Source organism: Protopterus annectens, chromosome 6.part0 (assembly GCF_019279795.1).
Source record: "Protopterus annectens isolate FY-2018-M chromosome 6.part0, PAN1.0, whole genome shotgun sequence".
Classification (NCBI taxonomy): domain Eukaryota; kingdom Metazoa; phylum Chordata; order Ceratodontiformes; family Protopteridae; genus Protopterus; species Protopterus annectens.
Genome location: NC_056737.1, coordinates 1,932,709,907 through 1,932,729,778, shown reverse-complemented (window position 1 = coordinate 1,932,729,778; position 19,872 = coordinate 1,932,709,907). Strand labels below are relative to the sequence as shown.

Sequence of the window (19,872 nt, the reverse complement as noted above, 5' to 3'; positions counted from 1 at the left end):
AAAAACTCTATATGGAAGAATGTACCACATTCCTCAAGCAAAAGAAGATTATTGTAACAGTTGTCTCTCAGGTTATATCAAACTCCCAACTTGCCGAGACACACATGGTCTGAGCCACTAGGTCATCACACATTACATTTTAATATAAAAGAGGACTGCACAGTAAGCTGCTGAGTAATTGCATGACTTCTTTTAGAATCTGCTTTCATTAGGAAATGTTTTTGAACTGAACTGATGTCCAAGATACACTGCCTTAATTACCACACCCTACAAAATGCTTTTTTCAGGTTGGATATACCACATTCATACATACTATGAAGAAATATGTTTTCTAATGACAGTACTAATAAGTGCTTTCACTGTAAGCTGTTACTTAATATGTTGTTAAGTGTGTGATTTGAATAGTAGGATGGACTGCTTTCTACTAAATGGCTTGCAATTAATGGAGTGTAATTTAATATTCTTTGAAAACAAATTGCTTCTGTACCACACCTGGTTGTTCTGCAAAGTCTCTACCCCTCCCTTCTTGTCTCCAGTAAAAGTGATACTCTCAACAGTATCGTCATGAGTGTCTAAACATCATATTCGCAAAAAACACATGACTGTACACAAACAAATGGCATCTTCCTTACTATTTTGCAAACAGTGTGAACTTTTAACAAAGGCACCATAAACGTCTTTACTGCATCAAAATTGGACAGGTATTTCTGTAATTATGAGCACACAGCTGCACAATACTGCATTCTGCCAATGAACTCTGTGTCATTATCTCTGTAGCCACATCACCTTACTAACAGTAAATTTGTATAACAACCACATGCAGTTTCCATTCTGGTCACGGAACGGTGAATTCCCACTTTGCCCTTGAACAGATTTTTTTTTTAAGGGAATCATGGGAATTTGCCAGCCCCATCTACACATGCTTTGCAGAGCTGGAGAAGGTATCTGACTGACTACCATGGAAAAATTTTTGGTAAGTTTTGCAGCAGTAGGGTATAATAGGGCCATTGTTGCATACTTTTCAGCCTCTTTACTTTGGGAGTGAATGTTGTGTTCAGTGGGGTGGCCGCGGTGGTGCAGCAGTTAGTGTTGTCACCTCACAGCAAGAGGTTCTGTGGTTCAATACTTGTCTGGGGTGCCTTCTGTGCAGTCTGCATATCCTCCCTGAGGTTATATAGGTTTCCTCCAGGTGCTCCTGTTTCCAACCACATTCCAAAGACATTCAGTAGGTGGACTGGACACTCTAAATTGGCCATAGGTGAGAGTGTGTGTGCGAGTGATTGGTACAAATGAAATACCACAGCAGGGCTAGCCACCCAGTGGTGTAAATCTTGGCTCAAGATGATTGTCACTGCTGAAGTGGCACCCCGACCCCATATGCAAAATGGGAAAAGGGGCTGAGGATAGATGGATGTTGTGTCCAGTTTCTGAGTGCTAAGTCAAATATGTTTAAGGTGGGCATATGACTCTGCCAAGGGAGTGCCTTGTCTATCCCTATTTGTGATTTTTGTAGACCAAGGCACAGCCAAGGTTTGGAGTAAATCCATTTAGAGAAGTGGGGGTTGCATTTCTGTTGTTATGTTATCCACTTGTACTTAAGTGAGTGTGATTTCTTGTTTTCACTGTAGTGGTTCATTGTTGAGTTTGAAGCTGATGAGTTGCAAATTAGCACTTCTAAATTAGAGCTCATGGTTATCCCCAAAAAAGAGCAGGAGATGGGTAACAGCTACCTCAGGTGGATGAGTTTCAGTATCTTGGGGTATTGCTCAGGAGTGAATACAAAGGGAATCAGGAGATCGATCAGTACATGGACATAACTGTGACAGTACTGCAGTCATTGTTGCAAACTGTAGGGTAAAGTTGGATCTCAAAACTTACCAGTTGATCGTTTTTCTCTTTTTTCTCTTTTCTCACCTATGGTCTTGAACTTTAGGTAGTAAATACAAAGAACAGAAATGAGGTTTCTTTGTAGGATTATTAGGTTCACTCTATGGGGTAGATTAAGGAGCAAGGAACTCCAGGAAGATCTTGGAGAACAGCCACTGCTCCTCAAGAATGAGAAGAACAGTTGAGGTGATTTGGGCACCTAGTGAGAATGCCTCTTGGTTGTCTCCCAAGGGAGGTGTACAAGGCACAGTACTTTGATGAGGCCCTATAAAAAGACCCAGGACATACTGAAGAGATTTTTATCCGTCAGATGGTATGGGAATGCCTCAATTGGTATCTTCAGGGTGGTCAGGAGACTGTTGCTGGGGAGAGTGAATTATGGTCTACTCTAATCAGCTTGCTAACACTGTGACCCTCACCAAGACAAGCAGTTTAGCAAATTGACTAAAGGATAAATGGACGGATGGACGGACGGATGGATGGATGGATGAATTGATAGATGGATGGATGGATGGATGGATGGATGGATGGATGGATGGATGGATGGATGGATTGATAGATGGATGGATGGATGGATGGATGGATGGATGGATGGATGGATGGATGGATGGATGGATGGATGGATAGATGGACCCCATGTTCTCCCCCCAGAAAATACTGACATGAGTATCAGAAATGGCTTAGCATGAGTCTCTCATTGATCATTTCTGGTAAGAAACAAAACATCCGATAGAACATCACACTGAATGACCATTACTTACGCGATGTGCAGAGAGTTGTTGCCATGCTTCTCTCATCACAGTCCAAGGGCTTCCAGCATCTGTGAAAAATAGAAACATAAATAATAAACATTGACCATGCATGGTTTTGCTGCAAAAGGGTTCCAAAGCTAACAGATTTGTTTCACACTGCTTTTCTACAGTTTTTCATTTCATATGCATAGTTAACCTGAAACATAATTTCTCTAATTCGGGTATTTTATTTAAAATTTAAAAAAAATAGGACTAAGATACAAAAACAAAGAAAATACTGCATTCCACATTTTTGCATTCATGAAATCCATCAGAAACATAAACTACTCCATGAAAACTATCATGCTGTGATAAGGAGTGAATGATTGTGAAGTGTTTTTAATGAATATTAACTAAATAAAAGCAGTTTTGCACAATTACGCAAATGCACACAAGCAGAAAGAAAAAAATACTGTTTTGTAATGCTTTGAAGGAGTGATTGTGGTACCCTTTATCCCCCTCGAGAACAAATAAATAAATCTGCTTCATTCACTGCAGCTTATCTGGGGGTATAGAATACAGGCTACCACTTAGAAAGTGACGTAAAATGGTCCTCTCTGCTTTGGCATTTTTATGCATGCAAAGTCTACCATGCAAAGAGTACGTAAAATGCATAGAAAAAAATGTAATGTCTACCATGCAGTTTCACATTCTCAGTTAGAATTTAAAAAAAAATACATGCGCTTTCATTCACCTTACTTCACATGAGCCAGGAAGCATACTGACTTACAGGAAGGTGAGCCTAGGTAGCAAGTAAAGCATTTACCAGATGCAGCAAGGAGCTCTGAGTTCCACAGAGACAGAATACTAAGAAAATAAAAAAAGTAGTGTGACTTATTCCCAGTAGTATGAAAGATACGATTTATAACAACTACATATCAAAATATCAAAACCTTAAGTACTGTGCTTTTTAAATCTGTACTTTCAAGTGAAGTAGTTACATAGTTTTAGAGTGAATGAGCCACACTAGGTTTCTTTCAGGAAGATAACTTTATTTTTTTAGTGGTGGGGGGGGGGGCTGTTGACCAGAAAATAGCCTAACACTCTTCAGGGAGCAGGACATTGATCCAACAGACTTTAAATTGAAAGAATGGATGCTGTGCAACAATGAGATTGAATTTGATGATATTCAGTATGGTGGTGTAGTCATAATATCTCCCACATGGAGACATTGTGAGGCTTTGTCTTAAAAATAATATAAATAAAAACTGCACATTTTTGTGTGATTGCTGTTGCACATTGCTTCTTGGAAACAGCAGTTATACAGTTGCTTCTGTGCTTTCACACTAGACCAGTGATAGTGAACCTATGACATGCGTGTCAAAGGTGACATGCCAGAATGTTTTAGGTAACACACCAGCATTCACCAACACCTAAGTTACTAAAGAAACTGAATGAACAAAAATACAAGAAATATGTGACCCTGCACTTATCTATTAAAACTCAGCAACAAAAAAGTCTTTAATTGATGTTAATCAAATCAAATGCAATGCGTTCCATATTTTTTTCAGTTCAATTCAAAATTACTGCTAAAAGTAGAGTAATTTTTGGTGCACTGTTTTAAGCCCACTTATCAGTGCACATATTGTTTTCTCTCTTGTAAGTCACTGACTTTTCTTTTACTTTTATAATACATAGCAGCACACATGATTGGACTGTATTTTTTTTTTAATAAATGAATATGTAAAGAATAGTTTCTTTTTTGTTCGGAGGGGTGACATGCCAGCAGAGTGAAGATAGGCATTTTCCAAATTTTTGACACGTCGAGCCCAAAAGGTTCGCCATCACTGCACTAGACCCATTCCCAATTGAAATATCTACTATCTCTGATTGGAACTGCAGCAAAGCTTCATAACACTACTATCTCTGATTAGAACTGCAGCAAAGCTATGTAACAGTCTTTTCAATTTCTTCCATAATGAAGGTTCAAGTGCATTTTTCAGTGTGTAAACACACACACACACACACACAGGCAAAAACATGCATAGACACATATAGACAATGGGATGTGTCAGACTTATGATGGTGATTTCAATTAAGGTAAGATAATCAAAGTAAATTTGCCAAAACTACTTCAGTGATAGTGGCGTAGACAGTGGGGTATTTATCTTTCTCCACTGTTGTGTGACCTTGCAGTTGGTAAATTTACTTTTGTGGGTGGGAGGGTCTTGCCCCTTACATCAGGTGGTGTAGGGAGGCTTAAGCCCCACCCCTGCAAAAAGAATGTTTCTAAGTTTTGCCTAAAGTAGATTTAAAGAATATACTTTGATCACTTTACCATCTGTGAAATTTGTGTTCATCTATCAACATGAATCCACACATGTGGATGCACGTGCGTGCACACACACACACACACACAACAATGACCTTATGAGTCTGCAGTATTACAGCAAATGACAGTGACAGAGATCAGATCTGTAAGGAAAATGTGACACCATATGTAAGCCATGCTGGCATTCAGAGTAAAAATCACGATATTATGGTACCCTTTCAACTGCATGGTCCTTACCTTTCCTAAGACTGTTGAACTGATGCAGACAGCAAAGATGCCTATACAAATCTACTTGATCCTTAGCAGTTTTTGACCAATGGCAGCACAGTTTCTGAAAACATGACAGCCTGAAAAACTGTGTTAATAATATGCTTGATAGGCATGAATATAGCAATAACCCACGCCTGGGTGTGGGTAATGCTGGATTTACCCACGGTTGGTGTGGTTTGGTCATGAGGGCGAAGCCTGAGAAGCCAAACAAGGCCAACCGTGGGTAAATCCAGCATTACCCACACTCAGAAGTGAGTTATTGCTATTATACAATGACATTATTTAAGAAAAAAAATAATTACTTTTCTTAAATAATGGCATTGTATAATGCCTCCTTGCTGCCCTTCTGCAGCTGTCTGGTATTCTGTGGCAGTTCTGATGTACTGCGCATGCATATGCCTATGCAGTACATCAGAGCTGTGGGCAAAAGCAATGGAGAAAGCAAGATCTCCGTTGCTTTTTACAAACTGTTTCGCTATGTTAAATGGGTTTAACATAGCGAGACAGCTTTTAAAAAAGCAACGGAGAATCTCCGTTGCTTATTTTAAAGCTGTCTTGCTATGTTAAACCCATTTAACACAGCGAGACAGTTTTGAAAAAAGAAACGGAGAAAGCAAGATCTTCGTTGCTTTTTACAAACTGTTTCGCTATGTTAAATGGGTTTAACATAGCGAGACAGCTTTATAAAAAGCAACGGAGAATCTCCGTTGCTTTTTTTAAAGCTGTCTCGCTATGTTAAACTCGTTTAACATAGCGAGACAGTGTTACTGTAAGAGTTATAGTAATGGAAAAAGTCTGGGCGACCAGACCTTTTTCCATTACTATAACTCGGATTTACAACGTGCATGCTGACCGATCAGTGTGCATGTTTTTGAATATTAATGGGGGTGTCGTTGTATAAGATACATTATCACACATTTTTAGGAACATGGAATATAGCCATAGTCTTAATTGTTTAGATCTAGTTTTGTGCCAGATACTGACATCAGAACATTTTACTAACAGCAAGATGAATTCAGTGCAGAATGAAAACATCAAAATTAAATGAATGCACATACTTGAAACAACATGCAGCAATATAAACACCAGCGTGTGGTATTTATACTGCTGTGTACTGCTCCAAGTGTGTGCATTCTTTTGGTTTTGTGTTTTACTACGCACTTTGAAGTGAATTGCTGTGGTTTGCAGAATCAAGACATCCCTTAGCTGTTTCCAATCATGGCTTAATTGAATTGTGTACTCATGATTAACATTGCTGCAAAGCATGATTAGCTAAGTTATCAGTACCCTTATGGAGATGGCTGATATTTTACCCTTGATTGTGAAGTGTATATTGCCATGTTCTCCTGTCCTGTCAGAAGATATTGTACTTTTGATCAGAAATGAATGACCAGCACCTGGGCTTGCCTCTGAGTTACAGAGTAGATTTTGGCTTTTTTTTTTCAACAGTCTTTTCAAGTATCAAGGAAATTTTAACACTTACAATTTTCAAGACACTGTTTCTGTCTCTATGCACTTTAAGGTTAGAAACTAAACATGGGCAGGATCCACTGACTATTCAGACTGTATGGGATAATACTTATCTTGTAAGGGAAGGAGCATTTTATGAGATGCTCAGGAGTACTTCTACAGACCAGCTGCGCAAAAACAGTAGATCAGTCAGTATTTGCCAGTTTCCTAAGTACTGAGAATGTTGTATGTAAATGTACAGATCTCAGTGAGACTGGCCGTCTCACTGATCAATTTGTTGGCAGGAAAGTGCTAGAAAACATGCATACATGGTAACTACCAGAATAACCATGACAACAAACTGACACAAATATAAAAGGAAATTCAGCAAAGAAACTCTTTGGTGGAATCCCAATAGTAATGAGATATATAGAAGAAAAATGGGGTTCTTTTTAATCTAGAATAATTATCATAAGCATAAGAAATAAGTCTAGATTTAAGTTTAGATAACTTATTTTTCTTACAAAAATGTTCCAGATCTACAAATGAATTCAGATTGGCCTCAAAGGATAAAAGCAATAATCCAGATCTACCAATGAAATCAGCTTGGTGTCAAAGGATAAAAGCAATAAAAATTATTATTTTATTATATGAGAGTAACAGAAAATGAGAATTGTAACTATAACATGCTATCATTAAACAATGTCATGATCACCCAACCACAGCACATTGTAAATATGTCTGCAAAAACATTTTGCACAGATTTCACTATAAGCAAAACAATACTGCTGCCATATGTGAAATTTATAAAAAAAAAAAAACATAGTTGGATCTTTTCTATACAGAATTACAAAAACCTGACTAAAATGCAATCAATCACATAATATGAAATGTTGGCATATGTACACATCCATGTCTTATGGTGACAAATTATCGTGATACCAATTCTCTAAAGAGCATGTCAGATCAGATCCAATTTCAGGCTGATGAGCCTGACAAATATTTTATGTAAAACTCATGGAGGTAGTCATAATGGAGCTTCTGAACAATGGCACAAGAACACTTCTGTTAGATACGGAATGGTATAGTTCTGTTAAAAGGAAGTGTTGCTTTTTGGATCTTGTGGCATCCTTTGTAGAGATAACAACAGCACTTGATGAAGGATTGATAGTACATTGTCCTTATCCTGACCATCCAAAAGCATTTGATACTATCACACATAAAGAAATAATTGGAACATTAACAGCATTAAATGTTAATTCATATGCAGTTCATTGGGGAGAATGTTTGTTAAACAACAGGATGCAACATGTCAACATGGGAGGTTACTTAACTATCCCAGTGGGGGTTACCAATGGTATCACGTATCGCCTTTACAGCGGATACTTCTTTTGGGCTGTTCCTTTCAGACATAAAATTGAGGAACTAGGCTATTGATAACCTGAAATACAGACAAAGGCAAACTGGGTAATGTAACTAATTCAATAAAAGATTTTGAAGTTCTCCAAGAAGATATGCAAATAAAAAAATGTGCCAGATGCAGTAGTAATGGCTTCACCTTTAATGCCAGTAAATGTAACATCATCAGGTTTGAAAAAAAAGACATAAATTATGATTACAAAATAAATTGTCATATAAAAATAACATCATTAAAGATCTTGGGATAATGGGAATTCAACAGTTTAAACATTCACCAATCTGTATATATCAAAGTCAAGAAAGCATATTATGTATTTCATTTGATTCAAAAGGGTATGTTTCCTCACTTCAGGGAGATTATTGTACCACATTATAGCTCACAGAGGTGACCCATTACCGAATACAGTACTGCATTTTATAGCCTTTCTCTGAAAGAACTGGAAAGAGTGAACAGATCCTTACTAGAAAAATCAAAGGGCTGAAAAACTAGAAATATAAAGAAAGGTTTCAGGAACTCTCGTATTCTGTTTATAATTGGGTATTTATGCTTCTAAACAAACTTTAAACCAATAATACTTTATACATACATTCAAGTTTTTAAATCTGCTATTTGTTTTAAGCAATTACTGATTCTTCACTGTGGAGCCAACTCTACATTACTCAATATTTTGGAACTTATTCCTCCTTTCTTTCTGAATGAACACTACTTACATTTTACCTAGCCAGAAGCTGAACAGCTTTTTACTGATATTAGCTTTGCATATGCTTTCAGGGGGTATTCAGAAGCAATGCTCACCAGAATGCTTCTTATCTCAATTTTTTTACAGTTTTCCCTAGATTCACAGAATGTGGCTAATGTGGCTATGTTTAAGTGGAAAAAACATTTATTTTAGAAAGTTAGATTAACTAGTTCTTCAGTCATCACTATTTGTGGATATCCCCCCCTCTTTGTTTTGCAGTTATTCATATTTGTTTATTAAAATAAAAAAACTTGATTGTATTCATATATTCCTAAATTACAGAAAAACTCACAGGATATTACAGTGTATGTGAATGTGTGTGTATGTGTATGTGTTCCTGTTTTGACATGTGAGTAGATAGATAATGTATGCATATTTAACCATTTCTAGGAACCCCCATTGTATTAAAGTTATTCACATTTGCTTGTTAAAGATACAGGAACTTGATTGCTATCATATTTATCTGAATTACAGAAAAACTGAAAGGATTTTATATATATTTTTGTGTGTATCTGTGTGTGTGTGTGTGTGTGTGTGTGTGTGTGTGTGTGTGTGTGTGTGTGTGTGTGTGTGTGTGCGCATGTATGTGCGTGTGTATGCATGAGTGCACTTGTTCTGATGTGTGAATAGACAGCCACCCTCATCAAAGAAAATCGGTAAAATCAGTTTTGCATCTTTTACTTGTTTTTAATTTGTTTTTATTTTTATAAACCAAATAGTCAACTTTACCATTTCAGAAGATGCATATGTAACATTCTGGTTGTATAAAGGAAAAAAGTAAGATAACTTGGATAGGCTACTTTTTAAAACTGTCTATTATTTATGCTTGTGCTCCCATATAGAATAAGCCCATTAAACATTATTTTTACTGCCATTTCAGGAAGATAGAAATGATGTTTTATTATGGGCTGCTTGGGCTGCTAGATGAAGCAGCAAGCAGCATTTCCCATTGGCTCATGCTGTATCAGGTGACTGAAGTCTACAGCAGCCAGACTCAAAAGGGAAAGCAAGTTCAGTGTATTGTTGATGGGAGATGGGAGACAGACAAGTTGTGAGCATGAGAGAAAACTGTATTATTATTATTATTAGTAGTAGTAGTAGTAGTAGTAGTAGTACTTGTTATTGTAGTAGTAGTACTATTAAATTAAATAAGTTCTTTTTTAAGTTAAATCATACAGCCATTCGGTAAGACAGTATGCATTTTGTGAAACAATTTGCATGTGAGAAACAATATGTATTCGTGATGTGGGTTGGTGCTTGTGTATGTGTGTTTGTGTGTCTGTGTGTATATATGTATTTTCTATTCAGCAAGTAGTGTATGTGTGTGTGTGTGTGTGTGTGTGTGTTGGGCTGCTATGGATTGCCCTGCATGCGTCTGATAGCACTGAGTGCAAATACATTATTGTGGCCATTATTTATGCATTTAGTCACTTTATAATCAAGCATCTGAGGTATGCACAGTCAATAATGTGCCAGTAGTTGTTGGGCATGTGTGTGTGTGTGTGTGTGTGTGTGTGTGTGTGTGTGTGTGTGTGTGTGTGTGTGTGTGTGTGTGTGTGTGTGTGTGTGTGTAGGGGTGTTGGAGGTTGCATGTGTTGTACTATTGTACTATTTAGCGTATCTAACAGCAGTGAGCTGAAATGCATTATTGTATAGTAATTTCTATGAATTGATATACTCATTTGATTGCAGTCAGGCATCTGATTTATACACAGTTATTAAAATGGTTTTCTAATTGGTTGGCACATTTGTGCAGTGGGAGGTAGAGTTACAGTGTGCTGCACTGTATGCGTTTGACAGCAATGAGGTGAAATATAGACTTTGACTAGGTGTGTCTTTAGATTTAGCATATTTAGAGATCACAGCTGTGAAGGTAAGTCCCCCACATTTGGGGGACATGAAAGTGCAGTACTTAGCATATCTCCCCTTATCCCACATAACAATTATGAAAGTATAAATACTAAAACATCACTTAATACAATTACTTGTTTATATATATTGTGTCAAATTCAGTTACATTTTCTATAGCTAATCTTCTCAGCAGTGTATACTGTCACTATATTAGTCTCACTAGTTTACATTTTCACATGACAAAGCTCAAGGCATTGTTTTGATTCTAGTCAAGTTCAGCAATTTTTATGTACAGAAACAAAATGAAATCCTTGTACATGGTATTCATGGCATGGATGTGTACTTAAGTTAGGGTAGTGCAGTAAATCAAGAAAAAGAGACAAACTATGGCAGGTAGACATTATATAAAGCATACACATTATGATATTAGGTGGTTAAAAAAAGTAAAGCAACAAGTAAATCAGTGTATAAAACTGAACAAATAAAGAAGGTTAAGAGAGAAAATGAGAAATACAGATGGGAGAATAAGAGGAGAGGGTATTAAGAAGATAAAACACAAGGGGCAGCAGTCATGGCACATTGTTTGTATGGCACCAGATGCAATAAGGTGCTTATAGCAAATCTTACCTCAATCTGGGGAAGAATGAAGAACTTCTTAAATTTTGGCTAATCTGTAGATGTTTAACAGCCTGTCAAATGGTACTGGATGAAGTGAAGGCAAGTTACTCTGAACTGATGCTTTTAGATGTTAAATATACTTAAAGGGCAGACTAGAATGGCTATGTTTAATGCCTCCTAATGCAGACAGGCAAAATAATAGTATAAAAGTAACTTCAGAGACTGACAAGGGTAATTTTCTGGATATGATGTATTTGGATTTTAGGAAGACTTTTAACTGTTTCTCGGGAAAGGCAGATTGGTAAATTGAGTAGACTGGGATATGGAGTAAGTGGGTACAGTGCCTTGTCAATAACAACTGGGGACACATCAGAATGATGATAAGTGACATATTCTCCAACTCAGGTGACTAAAACAATGCCACAGACTTCAGTGTTCATGCAAAGTAGAAGTGGAAAAGGAAGGAAATGACAGAAGCAGTGCAAGGTTGCTAAAGCACCTAAACACGTTTAATAAGTGATCCAAGAATTAACAGTTGCATTGTAATGCTAGGAAGTTCACAGATATACATTTTAATTTGGAACAAAAATGTGAGAGCTGTTTACACTTTGAAGAAAGGGTTTCAGAGAAAGGTTTCTAAAACCATGAGAGGTATGGATGATTTGAGGTATCCCAAAGCAAACAGGATGCTGGAAGCCATAAGATACCACCATGAATGTTTAAAATCGAAAGTTTATTCAAAAACCACTTAGACAAATGAGTACATTAACGCTCTTCTATTCAACAGTCACCATTGCGTTTTCGTCTCACAACGTGGGACTTCATCAGACAACCTCATTTAATACATAAACCATTTAAATACCCTGTTGTTTTTCCAATTAATTTTGTTACCAATGAATTGGCTTATTAAACATTTGAACTGCCAAATCAGTTTGTTCTTTCCTTCTTAATATTCATGAAGCTCATTAATATTAAAAACGCTAAACACATTTTATTATACTAAAACCTCTAATCAATAAGACCTTATAGTAGAATAAATAAATAAATAAACAAACAATTTGATACATAAAATGTCTTCCAAAACTTAATCAATTAAATCTATTCTAAATACAAGGAAGTGTGTAACGAAGTGTATATGAAAAAAACAATATTGTCACTTTGATATGCAGCGTGTATATACCTGAGCTCTTAAAGTTAAACCCTGTGTAACTTACATATAATAAATAAATAAATAAATAATTATTGAGTCCTAAAACGGGGAAACAAGTATTCCTAATTTACAAAAGTTAAAAAACCATGATTCTAAAAATTATTTAAAAAAGTGTGTTAAGAAATATATTCAGAAAATAGATGTTAAAATATGTGTTAAAAATTTGTTAGGAATCTTCAGATACAAATAGCAGCTTCCTGTTTCCAACTAACCTAATTAAAATACTTGAGTGCCATCTATATTGTTGTGCTTAAACTGTATATATATATATATTTTTTTCTTCCCATATTTTGAGGAAGGTATGTCAAGAACCTTTGTCAAGATGAATTTTGTGAGTAATCAATATATGGTGCCTTACTAAATAAAGTGCAAGAGTGCCATCTAGTGTCAAAAGAAGAAGAAGAATTACTTAAAATCAAATTGTATTTGATTTTAATCTCAATAGAGCCCCTATAGATAAATGTTCGTTTAAGCCCGGGTTTCTATTGGCTTCCAGATGTATCTGCCACCATAACTCCTTACTTTCCAATAGATCTTCCCAGGGACCTCCCCTAATGTCGATGTGTATCTGTTCCAGTACAAAAAACAAGAATGATGCTCCTAGACAAACCTTAGTGTGCTTAAATAAGGCGTTAGTCTCTCTTTCTTTTGATATGTCATATGTGTGTTCATACACTCTCTTCTTTAAAGATCTCTCAGTTTTCCCAATGTAGAAAGATTGACATTTCTGACATAAGGCTAGATAGACAACTCTTTGTGTTTCACAATTATAATAATTGTTGCTAGTTATTCTTCTTTTTCTACATTGTAAATATATCTCTACTTTGTTAATAATAAAAGCACATTGTGAGCATCTTCCACATTTGTATGTGCCTACACGTCGATTAGGTTCTATTCTCTCAATGGTCCCTGTTCTTTCTATTATATTGCGAACATTGGGTGAATTTCTAAACACTATTTTAGGTACAATATTCCTAATCTCTTCCATATCTGTTAGGGCTGAAAATTTCTCCCATTCTTTATTTAAAATTCCCCTTATATTTTTATTAAAGGAACTATATTCTATCACCAATCTTCTTTGAAGGTTTTCTCCTATCTTTGAAGTTCCTTCCCATTTATCATCCTTTTTATTGGTTTTTTCTAAACCTTTTATAGGGTGGAATCTACCTTCTCTACCTCTTTCAACTTCACTTCTAATGCTCTTAATGAATTCTATAGGGTAACCTTTCTCTAAAAACATGTTTTCCAGTTTTTTACTTTCGGAAATAAAATCTTCATTTCTGCTAGTATTTCTAGATCCCCTCACAAATTGTCCTTTTACAATATTTTTCTTATTGTGTAGGGGATGGGCACTATTAAAATGTAAAAATGAATTCACATATGTTGCTTTTCTGTACACTTTAGTTTCAAAATTGTGTTCCGACTTATAAACTTCAACATCTAAATAGTTTAAAACATCTCTATTCAACACGTAGGTAAATTTCAAGAAACTTGTCGTGGCACTAATATACTCCATAAATTCAAGGAACTTACTTTCACCCCCTATCCAAAAATTCACTATATCATCCAAAAACCTGTGGTAAAGTACCCAGTGCTCCTTAAACTTTGAATTTATGATAAATTTTTCTTCCCATTTAGATAGTACGATGTTAGCATATGTGGGGGCACATGCTGCCCCCATAGAGACTCCGGATTTCTGTTTGTAATATTCACCGTTAAAAATCAAAAAATTATTTTTCAAAACAATGTCCATAAAGATTACTGTTGCTATTTTGTCCTCCTGTGTCATCTCATTGTCCATAAAAACACTTTCTTCGAACATATCCATCCCTTCATTATGGGGGATTCAAGAGAATAAATCAATAATGTCTATTGTGATAAAAATAATGTCATCCTTATAGACTTGGGGTGTTAGTTCCCTAAGAAAATCCCAGGAGTCTTTCAATATAACTTTGTTTTTAACCCATATGTGTTTTGCCTTTATATCAATAAATTTAGCCAGCGGAACAGTCATAGCTCCCTCTGCCGAAACAATGGGTCTAAGGGGGGGATCTTCCTGGTTCTTATGAATTTTGGGTATACCAAATATTGTGGCTACCCTTGGTTTCTTAACTTGTAAATAATTAGCTGTTTTAATATTGATCACTTTTTCCAACAATAAATCCTGAATTAATAACTCTATTTTTTTGTGTGCCATTTCTAATTCATGTTTAGTAGCTACACAATATTTGTTATCATCATTCAAGATGGTACACATTTTTGCTTCATAAAGTATTCTGTCCATTACAACTATTCCACCCCCTTTGTCTGGTTTCATAACTCTCACTGTTTTATTCATGGTAAGGTCCCTAAGTATCTCTTTTTCATCTATATCTAAATTCTGATGATAACTAATTTTGTTCCTATTATCTATCTTTCTTATTTCCTTTTCCATTACCATCTCAAAGTTTTTAATTTGTGGAAGTAAGGGGGGGTTGTATATAGATTTCCTAACTAGGCTAGTATTTTCTTTAGGTTCTTTATTAAATCCAACTCTAGATGCAAGTATAGTTAAATTGATATTCCTAACAAATAACTTAATATCCATAATCGTTCTAGCAATGTCCCCCTTTTTTGCTGGTATGTATTTTAATCCTTTACTCAATAATTTAAAATGTTCTTTAGTAAGTGTTACGTTACTAAGGTTGTAAATGGAAAACCCTTGAAAACTGTTTTTAATGTTTTCCTTGGAAATATGATCATATTCATCTTCTAAAATATCGTGACCCACAGTAGGGTTAGTGGGAATGGGGGTGTCTAGTAATAGGATCTCCCCCTTCCCCTTCTCCCCCCCCGGGTCTGAAAATTTCTCCTCCTGCCCGGTTGTTGTTCTTGTTCCATTTCTTTATTAAAGGTGGGAATTCTGTGTCATACCAGTATTCCTCTTGTCTATCTCCAAACTTCTTTCCATACTCAGCTCTTTCATAATTATTCAAATTTTTATTTTTATTTTTATTGATGTTGTAGAAGTTGTTATTAAACACAGGTTTAGGATAACTAATGTCTTTGGCATATTCTTGAATGTCCCTATTTAGTTTATTCAATTTACGCTGCATCACTTCGTCACATTTAACATCAATATCCCTTCTTATATTTAAATATTTCTCTTTCTCTTCCTTTATATTAAAAATTAAATCATTCTTAATACAATTGTCAATTTCTTCAATTTCTTCATTTAAAACACTCAATTTTCTATCATTTTCGTCAATAATGAGTTGGACTACCTCCAACCCACATTTATTAAATACTTTAATCAAGCTTTCATGAAAAACAGTTCCTATCTGAACATTGTTAGGGTATTTGCAAATGCGTAGCCCCTTCGGGACTATTTCTTTAACTAAACACTCATGTAAATAAGCATTTTCAATAGTGCAAATTCTATACTGTAACATGAGTTTATGCAATTTTTCAATCTTCACCAAATAAGTGTCACCATCGGTAAAACGCTTGTTACTGTTTCCATTTACTTTAAAACTAATGTCCTTTCTTAACCACTCGAGCGTGGTTATAGAATTATTGTGCACAGTACCTGTAGCTGTAAAAGTAGTTTTGGGTCTGGCCCCTAAGTCCATACATGTCCCTGCTTTGTTGGATTTTGCACCTCTGTCACCTCGAAAAACGTTCGGTGTATTGATGGGATTAAAATCTGTTCCTTGTATATTTTGTTGTGTATTCTCTAGGTCGCCGGCGTCCTCCTGCTCGCCAATAAGCTCCCTCTTCCTTTTATGTTGTTGTTTAAGAAACCCTTTGGTTTCTTCTAATGTTTCGTTCGAATTGGTACCAAGGAGATTGGTGCAAATGGGTGTCAATAGGCCTTATTTAAGCACACTAAGGTTTGTCTAGGAGCATCATTCTTGTTTTTTGTACTGGAACAGATACACATCGACATTAGGGGAGGTCCCTGGGAAGATCTATTGGAAAGTAAGGAGTTATGGTGGCAGATACAGCTGGAAGCCAATAAAAGCCCGGGCTTAAACGAACATTTATCTATAGGGGCTCTATTGAGATTAAAATCAAATACAATTTGATTTTAAGTAATTATTCTTCTTTTGACACTAGATGGCACTCTTGCACTTTATTTAGTAAGGCACCATATATTGATTACTCACAAAATTCATCTTGACAAAGGTTCTTGACATACCTTCCTCAAAATATGGGAAGAAAAATATATATATATATATACAGTTTAAGCACATCAATATAGATGGCACTCAAGTATTTTAATTAGGTTAGTTGGAAACAGGAAGCTGCTATTTGTATCTGAATATTCCTAACAAATTTTTAACACATTTTTTAACATATATTTTCTGGATATATTTCTCAACACACTTTTTTTAATAATTTTTAGAATCATGGTTTTTTAACTTTTGTAAATTTGGAATACTTGTTTCCCGTTTTAGGACTCAATATTTATTTATTTATTTATTTATTTATTATATGTAAGTTACACAGGGTTTAACTTTAAGAGCTCAGGTACATACACGCTGCATATCAAAGTGACAATATTGTTTTTTTCATATACACTTCGTTACACACTTCCTTGTATTTAGAATAGATTTAATTGATTAAGTTTTGGAAGACATTTTATGTATCAAATTGTTTGTTTATTTATTTATTTATTCTACTATAAGGTCTTATTGATTAGAGGTTTTAATATAATAAAATGTGTTTAGCGTTTTTAATATTAATGAGCTTCATGAATATTAAGAAGGAAAGAACAAACTGATTTGGCAGTTCAAATGTTTAATAAGCCAATTCATTGGTAACAAAATTAATTGGAAAAACAACAGGGTATTTAAATGGTTTATGTATTAAATGAGGTTGTCTGATAAAGTCCCACGTTGTGAGATGAAAACGCAATGGTGACTGTTGAATAGAAGAGCGTTAATGTACTCGTTTGTCTAAGTGGTTTTTGAATAAACTTTCGATTTTAAACATTCGTGGTGGTATCTTATGGCTTCTAGCATCCTGTTTGCTTTGGATTACTAGTTACTATCGTTGGATGCTAACGCTTTTTTGGTTTATGATTTGAGGTATGACAAACTGACATCTAAGAGGAGATGCAGGAGAGAGGTGACAAGATATCAGTGCACATGACTTCTGACTTCACAATATGAGAGGATTGTGATGGCTGAGAAGAGACAGCAAGGAAAGGAAAGCCCTCACTTGTCAAATTTATTTCCAAAGGTGGTAGTGAACATAGGACATAATTAGACATATTGGGTGGTGGAGAATGAAAATACTGATGTGCTGTTGTCATGAGTATGATACTCCTTTATAATACTTAGCTGCTTCTCACTGCTGATGATACCAATGTGTATACATGACTTAGCATGTTATATATAGGTTGTTAAACAAAATATTATATACTCAGTGCCTTCAACTACATCATGGATGAAAGGGAGATCTCAGGCCAGTTAAGTTAGCTAGGTATCATATGTGAAATACAAACATATAAACAAATAATCTACGGTGAGGACACCGGCTGCACTTTTGAATGGCTCTCATTTATTGCTGTTTGTAGCTGGCTCTGTTTAATGTTCTTGTATATGTCCATATGATAATGTGACTGCCTCTACATTCTGTTAAATCACTCTGAGGTTGTTTTATCTTCTTAATCATTCAAATGTTAATGCTTTGACAGTATATCATCATTCTGTACTAAACCTTAAATAAAAATACATTTCCACCTCTACATTAAGGTAGAATTTTAAGCACTCAACAAAGATAGCACAGGATTGTGCTAATAATTTCTTCAGGAAAATCATAAGAGAAGTGTAAAAAAACTTTGGCCAAGTCAACAGAAGGAGAGGGCATAAGCAGTTCCCAAATTCTGCTGGCAGTGGTGGTCCCAGGTTCGTTATCTTGCTGGTGCACAATGGGGGCACAACTGCTAGCTGGAGAAGCACATAGGAAATCTGGAAAAAAAACACCTAAACACCATACCAGTAAAATATGGAATACATAAAAGACCATTTCCCCATTTTCCCTAAGAAAACTCAATGAATGCCATAATCCTACAGTAAAACTACTAATTTGTCATATTCAGGGATTATGGTTCAGATGAAGTGTTGGCATACTAAAATGTAACAAGTCAAGTGTGTAACTACTAATGTAACAGAGGTGGAAAAATGCCATGCACAAAGACATTTTTCCTTCAGTAGAAAGAAAAAATATTACCCAAATTCAAGAACAGAAAGTCAGACTTACTCTATCCTCTGATGCATTGTAAGGAAAATATTTTAAGGAAATACAGCACATTTTTGCCAATATTCAAGAAAAAGCACAGATCTTCCCATTGCAAATACTGGTGAATAGCAAAATAGTTTAATTATCTGTTAAATGTTCTTTGAAGTAGAAGTGAGAATAACAGTTAACAGCTCCTTGACTACAATGAAAGTTTTGATATCTTATGAAGAATGTGGGAGAGGGTCTGTCAGCATCTTGACTAATAATTGGAAGCCTTAAACATGCATTTCAGCTAATTTATTTCGTTGAGCACTCACTATCCATCTATCCATTCGCAAATATTCAAAATGGGATCAGGGCATCACATTAACAGTGACAATCATCTACAGCCAAGGTTCCCACTGCTGGGTGGCTAGCCCTGCAGCATTTGTTCTTCATACCACACACACACGCACACACGCACACACACACACGCACACACACACACACACACACACACACACACACACACACACACACACACACACACACACCAATGGCCAATTTAGAGTATCCAATCAACCTCTTTGGTGGGTGGGAAGAAACTGGACCACCCAGAGATAACCCAACACAGGGAGAACAGTTGATCATTTATAACTACTGCTAAAGACGGAAGAGCTGCTCTTAGAACACATATCAGAGTAAGTAAAGCAAAAAAGTGAAAATAAAACCCAGAAGCTGTGCAAGATGCTTGTGACTCACACTACTGCCATTCTATTTATATGAAAGTTAAAAAAAATATTCCCTTACATATAACATGACTGATATAAAGGGATCTTGAAGTGAATTATGGGAAAAACAATCCCAAAGATTGCTTTATAGTGGCAGTTCCACTGAGATAAAATAACCATACCCATGTAATGATTCTAATCCATTAAAATAATTAGAGCAAAAATATATAATAACTGAGATATAGTGGCAAATATAATTTACCTGTTTATTTCAAAATGCAAACATACTTTTTGTTGCCCAGGTTAGTCCTACTAGGCCAATAACCTCTTTTCAAGTGAGACCAGATGTGGTATCTACAATGAATAGGGGAAATTTGGCCAGGGCACTGGGGAAATTCCTTTACACTTTTTGATAATTGCAGTAGGA

General features: G+C 35.6%; 1 protein-coding gene across 2 annotated transcripts in view; it reads right to left on the bottom strand.

Moving 5' to 3' along the window:
* PLCD4 (phospholipase C delta 4) overlaps positions 1 to 19,872 on the bottom strand; it is a 946,362-nt gene that overhangs the window by 678,372 nt on the left and 248,118 nt on the right. Inside the window, exons 2-3 of one of the 2 annotated variants that reach the window (XM_044075239.1) lie at positions 3,373 to 3,485; positions 2,649 to 2,707 (exon numbers count right to left, since the gene is read on the bottom strand). In XM_044075239.1, coding sequence (XP_043931174.1) covers positions 2,649 to 2,707; positions 3,373 to 3,398 — 85 coding nt within the window. In that variant the 5' untranslated portion in view covers positions 3,399 to 3,485. The remainder of the gene's footprint in view (positions 1 to 2,648; positions 2,708 to 3,372; positions 3,486 to 19,872) is intronic. The other variant, XM_044075240.1, reaches the window with a different exon arrangement.